This window comes from Hydractinia symbiolongicarpus, chromosome 4 (genome assembly GCF_029227915.1).
Source record: "Hydractinia symbiolongicarpus strain clone_291-10 chromosome 4, HSymV2.1, whole genome shotgun sequence".
Lineage (NCBI taxonomy): Eukaryota > Metazoa > Cnidaria > Hydrozoa > Anthoathecata > Hydractiniidae > Hydractinia > Hydractinia symbiolongicarpus.
The window spans coordinates 26,294,133-26,312,251 of record NC_079878.1 but is presented as its reverse complement, the minus strand read 5'-3'; the positions used below and the strand labels follow the sequence as shown (position 1 = coordinate 26,312,251).

General features: G+C 32.1%; 4 protein-coding genes across 6 annotated transcripts in view; 3 read left to right on the top strand and 1 right to left on the bottom strand.

Moving 5' to 3' along the window:
- LOC130642086 (uncharacterized) overlaps positions 1 to 5,577 on the bottom strand; it is a 31,123-nt gene extending 25,546 nt beyond the window's left edge. The window contains exon 1 of the mRNA XM_057449162.1: positions 5,181 to 5,577. The gene's annotated coding sequence lies outside the window, so the exon portion shown is untranslated. The remainder of the gene's footprint in view (positions 1 to 5,180) is intronic.
- On the top strand, positions 367 to 3,995 carry LOC130642093 (mitochondrial coenzyme A diphosphatase NUDT8-like). Of its 2 annotated transcripts, XR_008982539.1 has the most exons (5): positions 367 to 773; positions 1,832 to 1,968; positions 2,153 to 2,197; positions 2,755 to 2,835; positions 3,606 to 3,744. XR_008982539.1 is itself a non-coding variant. In XM_057449169.1 (4 exons), the coding sequence occupies exons 1-4, from the start codon at positions 442 to 444 to the stop codon at positions 3,849 to 3,851; spliced, it is 792 nt and encodes a 263-aa protein (XP_057305152.1). In that variant the 5' UTR covers positions 370 to 441; the 3' UTR covers positions 3,852 to 3,995. The 2 variants fall into 2 exon arrangements, 1 of the variants encoding a protein (XP_057305152.1); XM_057449169.1 differs by lacking the exon at positions 2,153 to 2,197 and having other exon boundaries at positions 370 to 773; positions 1,832 to 1,964; positions 3,606 to 3,995.
- LOC130642094 (mitochondrial coenzyme A diphosphatase NUDT8-like) lies at positions 4,082 to 7,406 on the top strand. The gene is made up of 4 exons (XM_057449170.1): positions 4,082 to 4,522; positions 5,224 to 5,356; positions 6,193 to 6,273; positions 7,140 to 7,406. The coding sequence occupies exons 1-4, from the start codon at positions 4,191 to 4,193 to the stop codon at positions 7,368 to 7,370; spliced, it is 777 nt and encodes a 258-aa protein (XP_057305153.1). The 5' UTR covers positions 4,082 to 4,190; the 3' UTR covers positions 7,371 to 7,406.
- A 1,347-nt stretch (positions 7,407 to 8,753) lies between these two features.
- Positions 8,754 to 13,930, top strand: LOC130642092 (protein SCO1 homolog, mitochondrial-like). Of its 2 annotated transcripts, none has more exons than XM_057449168.1 (6): positions 8,754 to 8,905; positions 11,134 to 11,347; positions 12,264 to 12,461; positions 12,730 to 12,822; positions 12,915 to 13,030; positions 13,742 to 13,930. In XM_057449168.1, exons 1-6 carry the CDS (start codon positions 8,816 to 8,818, stop codon positions 13,874 to 13,876), a joined length of 846 nt encoding a protein of 281 aa, XP_057305151.1. In that variant the 5' UTR covers positions 8,754 to 8,815; the 3' UTR covers positions 13,877 to 13,930. The 2 variants fall into 2 exon arrangements, with proteins under 2 accessions (XP_057305151.1, XP_057305150.1); XM_057449167.1 differs by having other exon boundaries at positions 8,784 to 8,917.
- The last annotated feature ends 4,189 nt before the right edge of the window (positions 13,931 to 18,119 follow it).

Genomic DNA, 18,119 nt, shown 5'->3' with positions numbered 1-18,119 from the left:
CTGGAATACTTTTGAAAAAACTCTTGCGCTTTACTTTTTTAAAAAATGTGTAACCACCGTGTTTCTCAATGAATTTCTTTTTTTTCGATCCAGATCGAACCACAATTTTTAATTTACTTTGTCAAGAGGCATTGTTGAAGTTTTAGATTTATTATTTAGATTTTAGTAGATTGCTTTTCTTGTTATTATATTATACCTATCTATACATACATGATACATAATTTTATATTTCATAAAATTGTTGGCATGGATAGTTTTCCAAAGTTATAATCTTACAAAATACACAATGTTTAATAAATTAAACCCATCTCAAATTTAAAAAAATAGTCAGAAAGTTCCTTAAAAATGCAACTGTGAATTGGATGTAATAATAGTTCTAACTAAATTCACATCTAAACCTGAATATTGATTTTCAAATTTTTTGACAAAATATTAGTTATTATGAAAAAATATTTATATGCTGCTTTACATAAATCCATGCTGCGTCAAGTGGTTAAATGTGTTAGACAGAGATCTTCAACTTGTTATAATGGGTTTTGTACCAGCTGCGTTCCACCACATCTATCCGAAGAGTTGATAAGAAAGCAGTTTTTTGAGAATAAGAACAAGATGAAATTATTACAAGATTTTCAAGTGGTCAATTCTAAAATAAAAATGAAACCTAAAGAAACCACTGCTAGTGTTCTCATGCCACTATGCATTGTAGATAATCAAATATCACTTCTGTATACTATTTGTTCATCAAACTTACCAACACAAAAAGGACAAGTATGGTAAGTTTCCGTTTTTTATTTGTTAGTATTGTGCTAAGCCTCCATTATTGTAGTTTTCACATGTAGCTTTATCTTAAATTCTTGCAAAATTTAATATCTGTAAATTTCTCATCAAGTTGCAACCGCATTTAAAACCTGTATCACTGCAAATGTCTTATGATCCACTTTCAATTGCAAAATATTACCCTAAAAATAATTTTTTTAAATTATTTAAAATAATAACAAGCCAGGTTTCAAATGTTTATTATAGTGTGTATTTTTTTACTTAATTAACTTTTGGTTTTTGGTTTTTAAGATCAAAGGTCAAAGGTACCATTGTTGCCACCATGACAAATATTATAGATCAGGATATCCTGTTTAGTAAATTACAAGGACTGATTTGTCTGTGCATGAACAGTTTTGTTTGTTTTGATTGTGCTTCTAAAGATTTGCTTTGCCATAAAGTAGAAACAGCTTCTGCTTAGTACCCCAAAGAGTGCTTACCTTCACTTTTTATTGCCCATCCAAATCCAAAAGATAATTTGCAACTAATTCACTGCCAAATTCGCCATTCACAATTCGCTTTGTGAAAATTAACATGTATGACATACTTTGATTAGGATGTATACAATCGCATACTTAATGAGTGAACAAAAAAAATATATGTCATTTTTAAGAATAAGTGCAAATGTACTGATATCTTTTAGGCATAAAGCAGTAAAAATGTTTTTATTTCCAAAAAAAAGATGCAAAAAGGATAAAAATTATTCTATATTTTCGGAAACAAGATTTCTTATTATTTCTAATTTGAAAGTTAATGGCACTAACATCCTCAAACAGCATTAATGCTGTTTGAGGATGAAATTTAGTCTTTAAAAATTCCAAATAATAAAAATTTTAATTTCATGTTGTTTTTTTGATGCAAAAAAAGGTTTAATAAAGAAAAGATATTTTCTAGTTATTTTCTAATTTGTGAAAATAATTTGTGAACATTGTAAATATTAGTCCTCTTAAGGTATTCTTAATTTTAGATTTGTGTAAAAAAAAAGATATTAAGTATTATTTTGTTTATTTTCCAGTTTTCCTGGTGGTATGGTGAGCTCAGTTGATTCGTCCTTACTTGATGCTGCACTCAGAGAAACAGAGGAAGAATTAGGCATCAATATGCGGGATGTTAGTGTTTGGGGATTCTCTGCTGATTACCCAGAACAAGTTGGTATTGTTGTTATTTTACTCCAAATATCTTTGTTATGTTAAAGAGCAAGCTAAAAAATTGCAGTTAAGAGGTTGTAAAACATTTTTTGCCAGTTTAAAAAAAAACAAATTACATTTTTAAGAACTAACATTTTGGCGGAAAATGTTTCAGTGGAAAAACTTTTGGACACAATTTTTTATTTCAGGGAAAAAATTTCGGACAAGATTTATAAAGTCAAAAAAATGCATGGGTAAGTCTTTTGAACGAATTTTAACCAAATTTCAAGAGTAATAATTACGGGAAATGACACAAAAAAGGCTAGAAGCATTTAAAGTGTACATATGTTCAATCAAGATCTAGAAAAAGGTTCTCAGGATCCAACTTTATAGATAGAGCCTCAGCCAAATGTGAAAATAACGAAAATAGTAAGTTTAGAAATTGCAGTTTTTATTGATTTTCTGATTACCATATATATATATGTATATATAAAAATATGTATATATATATAATTTTTATGGACTAGTTCTTATTTAAAAAATTAGAAAAACCAAAATTTCCGGCTAAAAAAACTTTCAGCAGATACAAATTTCGGACTGAAAAATTTTAATGTTTTTCCGTCATAATATTTTCGTTTTAATGTAATTAATTTAATTTAAAGGTAGATTCAAATTTTTCATGGCTGGTTTGTAGCAAATTTTATATGTGAAAAACTGATCCAAATAGGCACAAGTTACAGCTGTTTAATTTTTAGTAATGGTATAAGTGCTGCAGTGATATGCATTCCTTGTAATCTCCTTTTTTCCACAGTTACTGAGGTACAATGTTAGAGCATATCTTGGATATTTGGGAATGGTAGATTTCAACACACTGAATATCAATAAAACAGAGGTATCAGGTTATATATGCTACTAAACGTTTGTAACATGTGAAAAAAAAATCAAGACAAATTTTTTTTGTGTGGCGACATAGCTTAAAACTCCTTAATAAACTAAAATGCCAAATTTTAAAAAGTCATCTTATTTGTAAACTTTGCTCCTTAAAAGCTGATTGATTGAGACGGTGATAATTTATTGTAAACTTTGCTCCTTAAAAGCTGATTGGTTGAGACGGTGATAATTTATTGTAAACTTTGCTCCTTAAAAGCTGATTGGTTGAGACGGTGATAATTTATTGTAAACTTTGCTCCTTAAAAGCTGATTGGTTGAGACGGTGATAATTTATTGTAAACTTTGCTCCTTAAAAACTGATTGGTTGAGACGGTGATAATTTATTGTAAACTTTGCTCCTTAAAAGCTGATTGGTTGAGACGGTGATAATTTATTGTAAACTATTTTTTATGTTTAACCTTTTTTTATTTAAGAAACAAAGCGATGCGAAATTGATCTAAAAAAAACTACCTATTAAGTTTAAAATGTCATCAGCTTTCTAAAATTTTAGCCATATTTATCATTGTTTTTTTGCCTTGCCTTTTTAATACATGTGTTTTACTATACCCTACTACACTTCATCGTATGTACACATAGCATTTCCAACCTTTCCTAGTTGTTCATAATTGTGAGAGCTTGTTTTAGCTGATATCTTAATCTTTGTATGTCTGAATTTATAGATATATAAAGTTAAAATGAAAATATATAGTTGACTATTTCTTGTGTATTTAGGTTAATGAAGTTTTTGCTTTACCAATACAGCATCTGATGAACGCAAAAAATCAACGATATACAATATACCGATTTGGTATAAAAATGCCGGTACTTCTTAATTCACATAAGAACATTTGGGGTTTAACAGCTGTTTTTACAGATGCCTTACTTACTGCTGCGTTTCCTCATCATCATGATAAGATATTTCAGCAGTTTGATGTGGAAGCCTTTTTAAATGCTTCACATTCATTTTTCATTCATTAAAAAACAACAAAGGTTACTATTTTTATAAAAATATTATGGAACGTTAAATTATTTTTATATATAAATGTTTTTTTTGAACACGATTGAGAAACTATGCTCTGTTTTGTTTCCTTGTTGAGTTATTTTTATTTACTTTCACAATATTAAAAAAAAAATTATTTATTTATATATTTATATATTTTTTGCTATTGTTTTTTATTTTCAATTTTAAAATATACTTGTTTTTGAATTAGAGAATAGATCTCACATCGAATAAAAAATATTAGTCAAAATTTCCATTCTCTGAATTAAAGTTTTGAAAAAGAATTTTGGCATTTTTGACAAAATATTACAGTTATCATGAGGAGAGGTTTATATGGTGCTTTTCATAAATCCATGGTGAATAAAGTAGTTGAGTGTGTTACACTAAAATCTTTAACTTGTCATAATGGGTTTTATACTGGCTGTGTTCCACCACATCTATCCGAAGAGTTGATAAGAGAGCAGTTTTTTGAGAATGAAAACAAACTGAAATTATTTCAGCGTTTTCTGGAGGTCAATTCAGATATAAAAATACCAGCAAAAGAAGCCGCTGCTAGTGTTTTCATGCCACTATGCATTGTAGATAATCATTTATCACTTCTTTATACCATTCGTACATCAAACTTGCCTACACACAAAGGAAAAGTATGGTTAGTTTCATTTTGTTTTTTCATAAGAAGAGTTGTATCTTTTTAAATTTTATAATTTGTCTTAAAAATCAGTAATTGCTCTTTTACAATGGTGAAAGTTGTGTTTAACCATGAGTAGTGTAATGGCTCAAATGCACCATTGTTTTAAATCTTTAATTGAAAAAAAGTACACATCATATTTAAAAATCTTCAAACATGTTGTCATTTACAAATAACCATTTCTTTCTTTTAAATCTACTTCCTTACTTACTGAAGCGCAATCACACAATTGAATTCATCGTGGAGCATTTGGAAATTTAGTGCATAACATACGTATGATTTCTATGTTATTATTTAAAAAATGGTTGTGTGTCAGGAATATGTATATAAAAATATATATGATCCTATTACATGATTGTGTATTTTAGTATTACTTATTAGAGGACGATTAATTGTTTTATTTTTTTGTGATTGTTTCTATATATATATATATATATATTTAAATTTTTTTAAATAAACCACTGTGCATTAAAGTATGCTCGTACAGTCTGTGAAATTAATTGCCAAGGATTGGTGAGGCAAATTACTAGTTAACAATTTTTTGCTTCACATTCGTAGACTAATTTGGAGGGCTTAGGGCTGTTGACTGTAAATTTAAAAAATAAAAATAAAATCTAACCTCTGAAATGCTGTTTAAAGATTTTTTGTTTATATTATTTCAGTTTTCCAGGTGGCTTGGCCAGCTCAGCTGATACATCCTTAGTTGATGCTGCCCTTCGAGAAGCATATGAAGAATTAGGCATCAGTAAACACCAGATTGATATCTGGGGATTATCTGCTGAATACCCAGACCAAGTTGGTATTATTGTTTTTGTTGCTCTTCTTCTTGCTGCTGTTTTACTGTTTTACTGTTGTTGTTGTCGTAGTTGTTGATTTTGTTGTTGTTTTTGTTATTTTTGTTGCTGGTGTTGTTGTTGTCGTTGTACTTATTTCTTCTGTCCTATTTGTTTGTAATGAGCTTCCCCTTTATTCCTTGTGTTTTTTTTACATATTCAAGGTGCTAAATATTTAATAGAGAAACTAAGCTGTCCTAAAACAATTAATAGTCTTAGCAGGATTATGACCTAACTTTTCGCTTGGCACAAGTAACACATTGTTTTATGAACAAAATTGAATTTTTGGCTTGGCACAAGTAACACATTGTTTATAAACAAAATTGAATTTTTGGCTTGGCACAAGTAACACATTGTTTTATGAACAAAATTGAATTTTTGGCTTGGCACAAGTAACACATTGCTTTATGAACAAAATTGAATTTTTGGCTTGGCACAAGTAAAACATTGCTTTATGAATAAAATTCACACAAGTAAAACATTGTTTTAGGAATAAAATTAAATTTTTGGCTTGGCACAAGTAACACATTGTTTTAGGAACAAAATTAAATTTTTGGCTTGGCACAAGTAACACATTGTTTTAGGAACAAAATTAAATTTTTGGCTTGGCACAGGCTATTTTCAAACAATGCAACACAGGATGACATCACAATGTGTGTTATTTGTAAAAAAATATTTATAGCTAATAATATTCTATTACTGTTTTTATTTAAGACTAGGAATGTAATTTTTAAATAAGAATAAAATATTTATTGAAAAATTACTTCTCGTATTGATTTACTTCAAACTTTTTTTTAGTCACTTAGATATAATGTTAAAGCAGTCCTTGGAAATCTGGGAAAGTTAGATCTAAAAACATTAAATATTAATAAAAAAGAGGTATCTAATTATATATTACTCTTGTATATCTTTTTTCAACCTCGTGTTTATTTTATATCTGGCCCAATACCCTGTTGCCTGTAATCAAGTTAAAACAACATGTCACCATGTGTAGTTCTACAGAAGAGAATTAAGTTGCACTAGTCGATAAGGCCTTCATATTCAGTGCTAAATAATTATTATCACGCTTCTCCCAATTTTTTTTTGTCGTTTTTTTCATCCCCAATCCCCTCCTTTTATTCATTAATTTTTTAAGATGAGCAATAATTTTAAGCTGCAGTAACACGTCATTTACTAACTGGATAAAGTTTTAAAGAATCCATGTTTTATATTTCCGACCCCTCACAGATGTTTTAATAATTAATTTCCAATTGCATTCCTGTTTATTGTTGTTAACATTTGACATTATGGTGTAGTTTCTGGAAACACAATTCCAGAGACTGGATAAAGCATTTTTAGTTTGATTGCACAGGTTACACTCCTCTGTTATGATCATGTAGAGCAGACCCAGTAGAGAATGAGCGCACAGATGTTCTATAATAATTATTGGACATATGTAATGGAGGAACATGCTCAATTGGAATTTCATTTAGCTCTTGGTTCTTAGCCAGAATGTTTCTATTAAGTCAAACATTAGTGTTGAAAGTCGACTTAAAATTATTTTAACTATCTAGTTCGTCACAATTAGATTTGCGTTCTAATGCACCCTATAACAAGTCTGGCCAGTCCTGTCTAGTTTTATATTGTCCACTTTTTTGTTCGTTTAAAGCTCATAAGCTCGCTAAAAAGCTGCAGCCTGATCTTCTGACTTCCATGCTAACAAATGAGAACAATCAGTTATCTTTTCTTTTTTACGTGTCTTTTAGGTTAACGAAGTTTTCACTTTGCCAATACATCATCTATTGAATGTGAGAAACCATGGTTACACAACATACAAATTCGGTGTAACAATGCCAGTGTTTTTAAACTCACATCAGAACATTTGGGGATTAACAGCTATTCTGACTGATTCACTGCTTACTGCTGCATTTCCTCATCTTCATAAAAAAATATTCGAGCAGTTCGATGCTGAACTTGTTTTAAATCCCTCACATTAATTTTTCTTTGATTAAATAAAAATATAATATTTTTAATATCTTGTTATCAAATGACTTCTATTTATATATATATTTTTTGACTTTCGCTATCATTTTTACCAATTTGAAGATTTGGAAGTTCGGTACCTCATTACATATGTGTGTACGGAAAAAAGAAACACAACATAATTTTTTGTTGGTGCGAATATATGACATTATGTACAGCTGTATATAAAGTAAATGATTCGTTGCTTTGGTTACCAATCCATACCGAAAAAGGTTTTAGTCATACCTAACACTCCTTTGAAGCCCTGTATAACTTGCATTCTAGTGTGTTTTGTAAACAACCACGAAATTTGTTGGAAAAACATTGAGTTGCAGCAAATTTGTTGGAAAAACATTGAGTTGCAGCAAATTTGTTGGAAAAACATTGAGTTGCAGCAAATTTGTTGAAAAAACATTGAGTTGCAGCAAATTTGTTGAAAAAACATTGAGTTGCAGCAAATTTGTTGAAAAAAACATCGAGTTGTAGCAAATTTGTTGAAAAAAACATTGAGTTGCAGCAAATTTGTTGGAAAAACATTGAGTTGCTGCAAATTTGTTGAAAAAACATTGAGTTGCAACAAATTTGTTGAAAAAACATTGAGTTGCAACAAATTTGTTGAAAAAACATTGAGTTGCAACAAATTTGTTGAAAAACATTGAGTTGCAACAAATTTGTTGAAAAAAACATTGAGTTGCAGCAAATTTGTTGGAAAAACATTGAGTTGCTGCAAATTTGTTGAAAAAACATTGAGTTGCAGCAAATTTGTTGAAAAAAACATTGAGTTGCAACAAATTTGTTGAAAAAACATCGAGTTGTAGCAAATTTGTTGAAAAAAACATTGAGTTGCAGCAAATTTGTTGGAAAAACATTGAGTTGCTGCAAATTTGCCTGCTTTTTTTTAGCATCCATCTCTATTACTGTAGGTTGACAATTTATTCGAATTTCTGAATTTTTGAATTTCTTAAAATTCTTGAAATTTCTGAAATTTTTAAAAACATTGAAGTTGACTAGTCTTAGACCGTGGAAAAATCCACGGGTTCGCCCGTTCTTTTTATACCGCATTGCATGCGTCTCGCTACTTTCGTAGCTAAGCTACCATTTTGCGTGACGGACAGACGGATACGGGTATTATAATATAGATTCAATAACTTCCACCATTGTATATGTGTTTTCCCTGCCTTTTTCGCTTAATTTAATGCATGAAATTGTTTAGTTTTATTTATACTACGAATACAATCTAAACTTCATTTATTATATATTTCTGTTATATATATTTTTTCTCTGTTATATATTTTATGTAATCTCTTCAAGGAAATGATTCCAGATAATACAATTGCTTGAACTTTAACTCCTTTTTTGTTTTGAGTTTGTATAATATTTTATGTTTATATTATACTAAAATTATAGATATAGAAAAAAAATGTCGTTGTTTGTGAGGAGAAGAGCTTTTCAAGTACTGATATCTCGACCATGTCAACACATATCTCAAAGCAAACTTTTCTCTGAACAGGTTAGAGGACAGGTTAGTTTTAGATTAGTTGTAGGGTATTTACCAAAAAATGTTGTAAATTGTGGACAAGTTTCAGAGTATGTCAGGCAATATTAATAACAATTACATTTCTCAGGAGAATAATAAAATCAATGTTAAGACTTTTAAGTCATTGTTTCTCTATTGTCACCCTGCCCTAAGTATTTGTTTCTCTTTTGTAGCCCTGCCCTAAGTATTTGTTTCTCTATTGTAGCCCTGCCCTAAGTATTTGTTTCTCTTTTGTAGCCCTGCCCTAAGTAATTGTTTCTCTATTGTAACCCTGCCCTAAGTATTTGTTTCTCTATTGTAGCCCTGCCCTAAGTATTTGTTTTTCTATTGTAGCCCTGCCCTAAGTATTTGTTTTTCTATTGTAGCCCTGCCCTAAGTATTTGTTTTTCTATTGTAGCCCTGCCCTATTGTTTCTCTATTGTAACCCTGCCCTGAGTAATTGTTTCTCTAAGCCCTGTCCTGACTAATTGTTTCTCTAAGCCCTGTCTCTAAGCCATGTCCTGAGTAATTGTTTCTCTATTGTAATTATTTTTAATTTCAAAGTCAAATTTAGCTGTTTCTGTGCATGATATGTGCAGGTTGTTTGTTTGTTTGTTTATTTTTTTTTTGTTTAATCTTTTTTTTAAATGGTAGATTTAACGAGTCAAGCACGTTTCGGGGTAAACTCCTATGTAATTGTAAATAATATTTTTAATTTAAAAAATATTTTTAAAAAAGTCACGTTTCCAAAATTTTCACGTTTTCCAGTATTTTCACGTTTTCCAGTATTAAAGCTGTTTTAAACTAGCCAGGTGTTAAAATATGGGAGGTTATTATTTTAAATACTCTATTTTCCATTTTCATTTTGCCATAAATCAAAACAAGGCCGTATTTTTTATAAAGAGGCAAGTGTTGATCATTTTATTCCTGATGCATGGAAATAAAGAAGGATAGGTTGTTTACAACGTTTAAAGCTTTATTATTAACTTCCTACCTTTTCAATTAATTGCATTGAGCGAAAAGGGTAGTACAAGTTTTATTGATCCTTATAGTAGTGATATTAAAGAAGGTACTGACATTTATGGTCAAGAAAATATATCTACAGTGGCATATTTGTTTATGTAGTTTCAAAAGGAGACGTGCAGTTTGAAACCCTGAGAAACGCACATCAGTACTAGACAATTGTTGAGGGGAATGCAAACGTTTTTACAAAGCCTTTTAATTCACTGATGTTGTTTTTTTACTTGGATGTTTTTTTTGCTGACGAGGTTTTTTGAATAACCCCCTAAATGTTTTTTTGAGGATTGGAACTTATTGAAAAGAAGGACTTTTTTGAAGGAGGGAGCTTAATCGAGTATTTTGGCAACGCACTTTTTTATACTTAAGGATGTGATCAACTTTTTTTAGGGGATATTATTCTCTGTAATTTTCTCACTGAACTAGACTGACACATTTGACTATGCTTACAACTATCCTTATCCTTATCCTTCTACAGTGTCCTTTGGACATCGTTCAGCTTTAATTAAAACCAATATTCAAAATTTTAAAGTACATAACCGAATAATCTGGATCAACTAGCCACACAAAATATAACAAAGGTTTGGGATTTTAAATCTACGCTAAAGCAAATTTAAAAGACTATCCATAAATAATTCCAAATTCAACTTAAATATGACTGATAGCCTTGTGGTAGAGCGTTCGCTTCCAGTACGGGAGGTAATGGGTTCAAACCCCGACTGAGTCATGCCAGAGACTATAAAAGTGTGAATCTATCCTTTCTGCTTAGCGCTCAGCATGAGAATAGGATTGATATCTTAGGCGGTTGTCCAGTTGAGCGATTACTGTGTTTGCACGACTTTCGTAGCTTAAATGGGAGCTTTAAATGCACTAGGACCTCCTTCGCAGGACCCTCGTTGATAGCAGTACCTGGGTAAATAATTTCAATAATAATAATAATAATAATAATAATAATAATAATAATAATAAAAACAGGAGATACTGTATAACTGAGCGCCTGTTTTTTACAAAATGCTTAACACTTGCCTTGTTTTCAAAAGTACAGCTTCGCTTTTATTACGGCAAAATAGATATGAAAATAGGTGTTTTGAGTGTGTGTGATTTAGGTTGGCCATCTTTACAAGTAATTACGAAATTCTGCTCTTGAAACATCATTTTCCGTTTTCAGTAACATTTGGCATATTTCTCACATTTATATCTTTTAGTTATCCTGTCAATGCAGATCATATGTCACATCGCCTCGATTTGCCACACTACAGAAATATGTATCAGTGCATCAGCTTTTTACTAAACGAGCACTAGCCTCTAAAGCCTCGTCCAAACGAGGTCCAGTCACGTGGGCTTCTTTAGTTGCGTTTTTATTGACTGGTGGAAGTATCGTTTGGTATGTGCGGCGTTTAAAAGAAGAGAAAGAAATAGGTATCAACTTTTTGTTAAATGTTCTCGTCCGTACTTTAAAGTAAAGCTGCTAAGTGTTTTGCTAACATACTGCCTGGTAGTGACCAGGATTCGATTCGTGGTCCCCAGAACTTGAAGACTAATCCATTGCACTACTTGCGGCAGTTGCTCGACTACAATTTAACAACACCGATTATATTTGATCGTAATGAGCGGAGGTCCCATCGGTGTGAACTATTCTCAGTACAGGATGGACAAACAGATGTGCCATCATAAACTTTTATCAACATTTCTCGTTCTTGTTTATACTTTTAAGATTCATCTTCCAATATTAAAAGATTTTTTAAGTATAAGTAAGAGAAAATTTGAATTTCGTGACAAATTCTTTCATATGTAAGTTGCCATCAATTTTCTGGATACTCATTTTAAATTAAAAGCTTTCTTCATATTTGTAAACATATTAACTTTTCATGAACCTACCACACTGCGTGCGACGATAGCTCTACTTTAATTGAATTATACCGCTCGTCTTGATCGGCTGTTCAATCAGGTGTGTCATGATAAACTTTCATCTACATTTCTCGTCTTTGTTTCTACTTACAAAAATTAATATTTGAGTGTCGTCAATCCCTTCAGTCAAAAGTACTGGCGCATAGGCTTTCCTGAAATGTGCAGACTATGAAATATTTAAAGGTTTTAACCATTTAGCATCATCCCTTAAAAACCTAACTCTTTTAAAAAGACTATAAAATGAAATCTCGTAAAACTTACAGAACGGGTATTTTTAAATCCCGGCAGTCAAACATTTATTTTCACTAGCCTTATTAATTTTCAGCCTAAACTTGTTCAGCTGATGCAAACAATCTTTCTTCCTCAAATATCCTAATTTCGCATTTTTAACTCCTGTAAAATGCATCAATGTTTTCTTGTTTTTTAGCAAAAGAAAAAGAGCGTACTAAATCCATCGGTATGGCTTCAATTGGTGGACCTTTTGAACTTGTTGACACGAATGGAAAAACCGTGACAGATAAAGATATTTTTGGGAAATGGGTTTTACTCTACTTTGGATTTTGTCATTGTCCTGACATATGTCCAGATCAGTTAGAAAAGATGACGGAGATAGTCAGTCGAATCAGTAAGAACGGTTTAGTGAACTTTATCTCCTCAAATAATAATTTATATTTAAAAGTTCTTTTATCTTCATTTCATTGCTTCAAAGGCAGAAAATTTTATCTAAGAAATAACTGACACTGGCGAATTCTGAATCACGTCGCTGGAAAATGAACAAACTTTAAAATATAGATGGAGTTGCTGCTGTGTGTCAAAACACACTGTTCATTCCTTATACGTTCTCTGTGTTCATCTTTCCTGTCATGTTAAGTAAAATACGCCATCTTTTATAGATAATATGCCAGGATTACCCGATATTCAACCGATATTTATCACAGTTGATCCATATCGAGACACTGCCGAGCACATAAAAGAATACATTAAAGGTGTGTCCTCCAGATATGGATTTGAGCTTGTTCTTTCCATGTGATGGTTTTGTTTGTGTCAGGTACATAACTTGTTAGTTATTTTTTAATAGATTTCCATCCGTCCATGATTGGTTTAACCGGTACCGAAGAACAAGTAAAGAAGGTTTGCAAAGCATATCGGGTATATTATTCTTCTGGCCCAAAAGACGAAGATGAGGATTACATTGTAAGTTTTAAGTGAAAGTTTTTTAATTTTTCTTGTTTTTTTCTGTTGTAAAGAATTCTTTTGTTTGCACTTTAAACAATTTTTTTCAGAACGTTTTTTTAACTATGTCTTATTTTATATCATTTAATATTATGACCTTATCAATAAGCCAGATAAAATAATGGTTACTAAAAGTGTAAAATGAGATGAATACGCAGCTACTTGCACTAGCTGTTCGCCCTCTTTTCTTTTAGTAAAAGCTTTCTTACCTCTAACAGAGTGTTTTATAAGTCATAGTCCTTAAGTTATAAGCTCGAGCAGAAGCAGGAGTGCCTTATTTATTGGATATTAATGTTTTGGATTAACACTTTGCTAAATTAAATTTAACGCGGTTTGTCAACTTCAAGAACCAACACCATGTTAGTTACATCAGTGGTTAGTAATTTAAAAAGGGATTATATCAAAATATCATATAAATAAAGTGAGAGTATAATAAAACATAAAAGGCAACAAAACTTTTTATAGCAATGTAAAAATAAAATGTAAGAAAGAAGAACAAAAAAGTTTTTAGTCCTTCTTATGTCTGCTTGTCAACCAGCACAGTCCACATAAACATTAAACATAGGGTTTGGTGTTGCTATTATCCCAGCATGACCGTTTTTTATGACCTTGTACTTCGTAGAATTTAATGTACTCATGTCTTTATGGAACAATTTTAAATTATTTTTTTAGGTCGATCATACTATTATTATGTACTTGTTAACTCCTGAAGGTAATTTCACAGAATATTTCGGACAAAATCGTACAATTGAAGAAGTTGTAGGCGCTATCAGCACGAAGATGGTGTTATCAAGAAAGAAAAACTAATTATATTATTATTAAATGTAATGTAATTGTGAAAATAAACAGTTTTTTTACCAATGTTTTGCTTTTTTTGTGGATGACTACAATCATGTTCATAAATTATTGGGAAAACGGCTTTTAAGGGTTGTTTGAGAGTTTGCCCCCTCTCCCCCTACAGTCAGTGTTGATTTTGTGTTGATTTGTGCCCCAAAATTCTGCCAGTGACTCTGGAAAAGACCTCCAACCAACACTGAAGATTTGGATGACGGGGAAAAAAACTATTATGAACATGATTGTAGTTCCCGTGCAATAAAATAGGTTTTCAAAATATTTGCAGCACAGTAGAGTTATCCCATGCTGCGTAAAATGACAGTTTTATGACGAAACGCATCAAACCATGTTTTAGTTAATTATGTTAATGTTCATGTTTCTGGTGAATAATTAGTCCGACACGGTTTAATTATGAAGAGATTAGTGTGATGAACTAAGTACAGTAGAATATCTTATGTTTCAAAAGATTAAAAGAAATATAGAGAGCACGCTTTGTTGTGATTTTCATTAAGGTTTTCTGCTTCAATATTTTAAAACTTGCAGTAAAATATTAGGTTCACTCAAAGTTTCAAATGTTCTTTAAAAATTCAAGTACGCGTACCTAGAATTTGTGCGTTCAAAATGGTCTCGCACAACTCTATTTTAAACCTACAGAAATTCACTATTTTATGCTGACGGGGAAACCGTGGACCACGGGTTAACGACTAGTGTCTTACCTCTTTTTTTATCTGCGTGTTTGCACTGCATGCTGCCTGTTTGAAATAGTCGTCCTATCCTATGAAAGTGAAGTTTAAGCTACCGTTTTGAAGTTAGCAAAGTTCCGGAGTATAACCCAGTCAACCCTTTTGCGCCGGACTTTAATTTCATTAACCAATCAGAAACCTTTTAGTTTTACGCAACCTGGCCTTTAGTTTTAGGCCGGGGCGTCCACGAGATCACCAGGATATACATACGCAACCACGAGGCCACGAGGACGGATTGGTTTCACATTGCTTTTACACACTTAATCTTTTCCCAATCTCTTTCCATTTTCTTCGAAGCACTTATCTACACCTTAACGTTTCACCCCTTTTTAAATCCTTGCAAAAGAATGCAAGGGTCAACACATTCTCATGATAGCTGCTTATCACATAGCTCTACAGGAGTATGCTAAATATATTATCAAGTTATCTAGCCATGTATAAATCTTAAAGAAACCAATTTTAAAAATTTGGCTTTGAACATAGATTTCGAGGCAGCATTCTGCTTAAGCTAGCTAACTATACCTAGCCATAATTATTCCCATTCTTTTACTAAGTTTGGTATAGCTATCAATATTTATTTTATGTTGGGGTTGTGGCTATCTAGCTATAGCTCTTGAGCTACCTCTGGCTAAAAAGGGCAATAAGATAATATTGACTAATTGTTTTTGCAAGCTAGGTAACAACGGGTTGTAAACTGTGCTAAAAGGGTATTGAGCATAAACACATGTGAAACAGAATTTACCTGTACTAAGCTCAGTCCAGTGTTAACGGCGGGCTGTTTTCTGTGTTTCTGTTTAACTGAAGTTGCGTTAAAGGTTTTTCGGGAAAAGGTATATATTACATTTATATGGATGTCCATTGTTTACTTGTACTAAGCTCTCAGCTTGAAGTAAAATTCAATTTTGAAATTTTAGCGGGAACATTATCCGAAAATAAAAAGGATTGGTCGCCTGCTTCTCCCATGACGGGATAGCAACAAGTTGTAAACTGCGTTTTTATTTCAGCTAAAGTTGTACTTAAAAAAAGTACATATCAACCGTAGCACTTGAATGTTGTTGTCGCTTTGCTAGATTTACGACATACTGCATACATGAACTAAAACGCTCTACTTGAATGTGTGACACTGTTTGTGGTCCTTATTAGGCGCTCCACTGGGCATTCAACGCCGGGCTGCACAGTTGCTTGTTGCTTAACCCGGCGTTTCGACGTCGGGTCTCTGCGCTAGTTGAGAAAAACTACCAAACTGTTGTGAAATAGACTTGCACGATAATGTTAGTTGTACTGAGTCTTGTGACTTGTTTTGGTGTCTGTTGTTATCACTAATAGCGCGGAATCCCTTTGAGCGAAAATAATTGAGCGGTAAAACGGTTTTTAAGAGTTTTTGCAGGTTGCACCGAGTCTACCGATGGTGTAACATTGTTCGTGGTCCCTTTCTACGATTCACAAAGATACGCGATGGAATAGTGTATTTGTTTTTAGCCTACCTGTAGACCAAACGCGCTTGGCATCTTTTATAGATTTTAATACACTGGGGTTTACAATTTTCTAAAAATAGTACGCATACGCATTAACGACTTGCCTTCCAGAAGATGCTAACGATGTTATGGTTCCCAGTCCCCTCTTTTCATTGAAGTTGAACGACTAAGGCGAAGTATAGCCTTGTTCTTTATCCTTATCCAGCCATCATTCTCAAAAATTAATCTCGGTTTAGCCAAGAAGACTGATTTCATCCATTTTATCCTACGTATGTTCATAAAATAATGTGCACCCTAAATGCAAAACGGTCTTTATGTATCATAAATGCTTTATATGCATTACATAATAAATTTTATATTACATGACGAACGCTCTCGACACAGCAAATTGCCGTACGTAGCTAATACCATTTGATTTCTCTCGCAGAGATGATGTTGAAGACGCATGTCTTCTTGCTTTTAAAATAAAACGCTGCTAAAATACAACTTAGTGTTAAAATGCACGAAATATCGATGACTGCACCACCTCATCGGCAAAAAAAAATCAGAAAGTGTGAATTTTCAAGTTCTTTTTTTCAATAGAAACTTGAACAAGAGAATAATGGCCAGAAAAAATATTGGCAAAATTGTTGGTCACTTAGCACAATTTATAAAAATGCACACGAAGTAGAAATAATGTTTTTTTTCTCAATACATCCTTTTACGTTTTTTATGTCTTCTAATTAGGGATATTGATATTATTTAATTAAACAATATGTGCACCACATATGTAGAACGTGACGAAATAAAATACGTGACAAATTAACAAAAATAAAACTTACACGAAACTTCCTTTTCTATTCACAAGTAAAATAGGGTACTTCACATTCTCGACCCCAGTTCTCTCTAAAATAAACATTGGTGTTTATTCAAAAAAGCTCTGGGGACTAGAATGAGGGCTTGAAGATGTTCGAAAAAATGCTGCATAAATTAGAAAGAAACTAGTCGTTAACCCGTGGAAAATCCATGGAATCACCTGTCCTTTATATATCGCATTTCGTGTTTCTGCCACGGGACTCCCCAATCGCGGACAGACAGACAGACAAAATACAGCTATTATTAAAGAGATAATTAAATAAAATATTTCTCTGTGTGTGCATAACTTTCCTGCGCGCGTGTAAAAACTAAATGCGGGCAAAACGTATCTCTGCGCACGCACCATCGCGGATAATTTATTAACACCTTTTGTGCGCGCGTTCACGAAGACACTTTTTTCGCGTGCGTAGCGATGAACTTTCTTTGTCATCAAAGTAGCTGTGACTGCAAAAGCGCACGGTATTTCTTTAAGCGTGTTTGGTCTATTGTTTACATAAGAATAATATCTTACTCATTACCCGGACACTGCGGAGGAGAAATATACACAGAGTAAAGGAGAGTGCCAAAATAAATATAGACAATGTCAGAATACCGACAGCTACTTCAAATTCAAGGGTGAGGAAATATCAAAATACCGCTTATAACATACGTAAATTTGTTATTCAAAGACCCCCTGTAGAGGAATTAAAATATAACCGTTCATGAGATGTGATAAAATTTTTGCGTGAAGTGCACTAGATCTTAATTTTATTTCTGAAACATCTGATTGGTGTTTCCATGGTAACATGAGTAAGATAAACAAAAAATTGTCTTCGCACAAAGACAATAGTTGACACAGTGGATAGCACTGTTGTCGGCCTTTGACGTTTGTTGGTGTGAATAGAATTGACAATGGTGGATGAACGAATTTTCTTGATCTTGTTTTCAAAATAATATATGAAAATCAGAGCGAGGAGAGGATTTTAAGTTGTTTATAGTGTTAAAGTAAGAACAATTGAAGCGAACTGGTATATTTATGTTATTTCTGGAAATATTTCAGTTGGAACGAAATAAACTGAAATAAATGACAAAAAAAAAAATGCGTTAAGGTATTTGAAGACAGGGGTAGTCTTGAAATTTGCTAGTTTTAAATTTATACACATA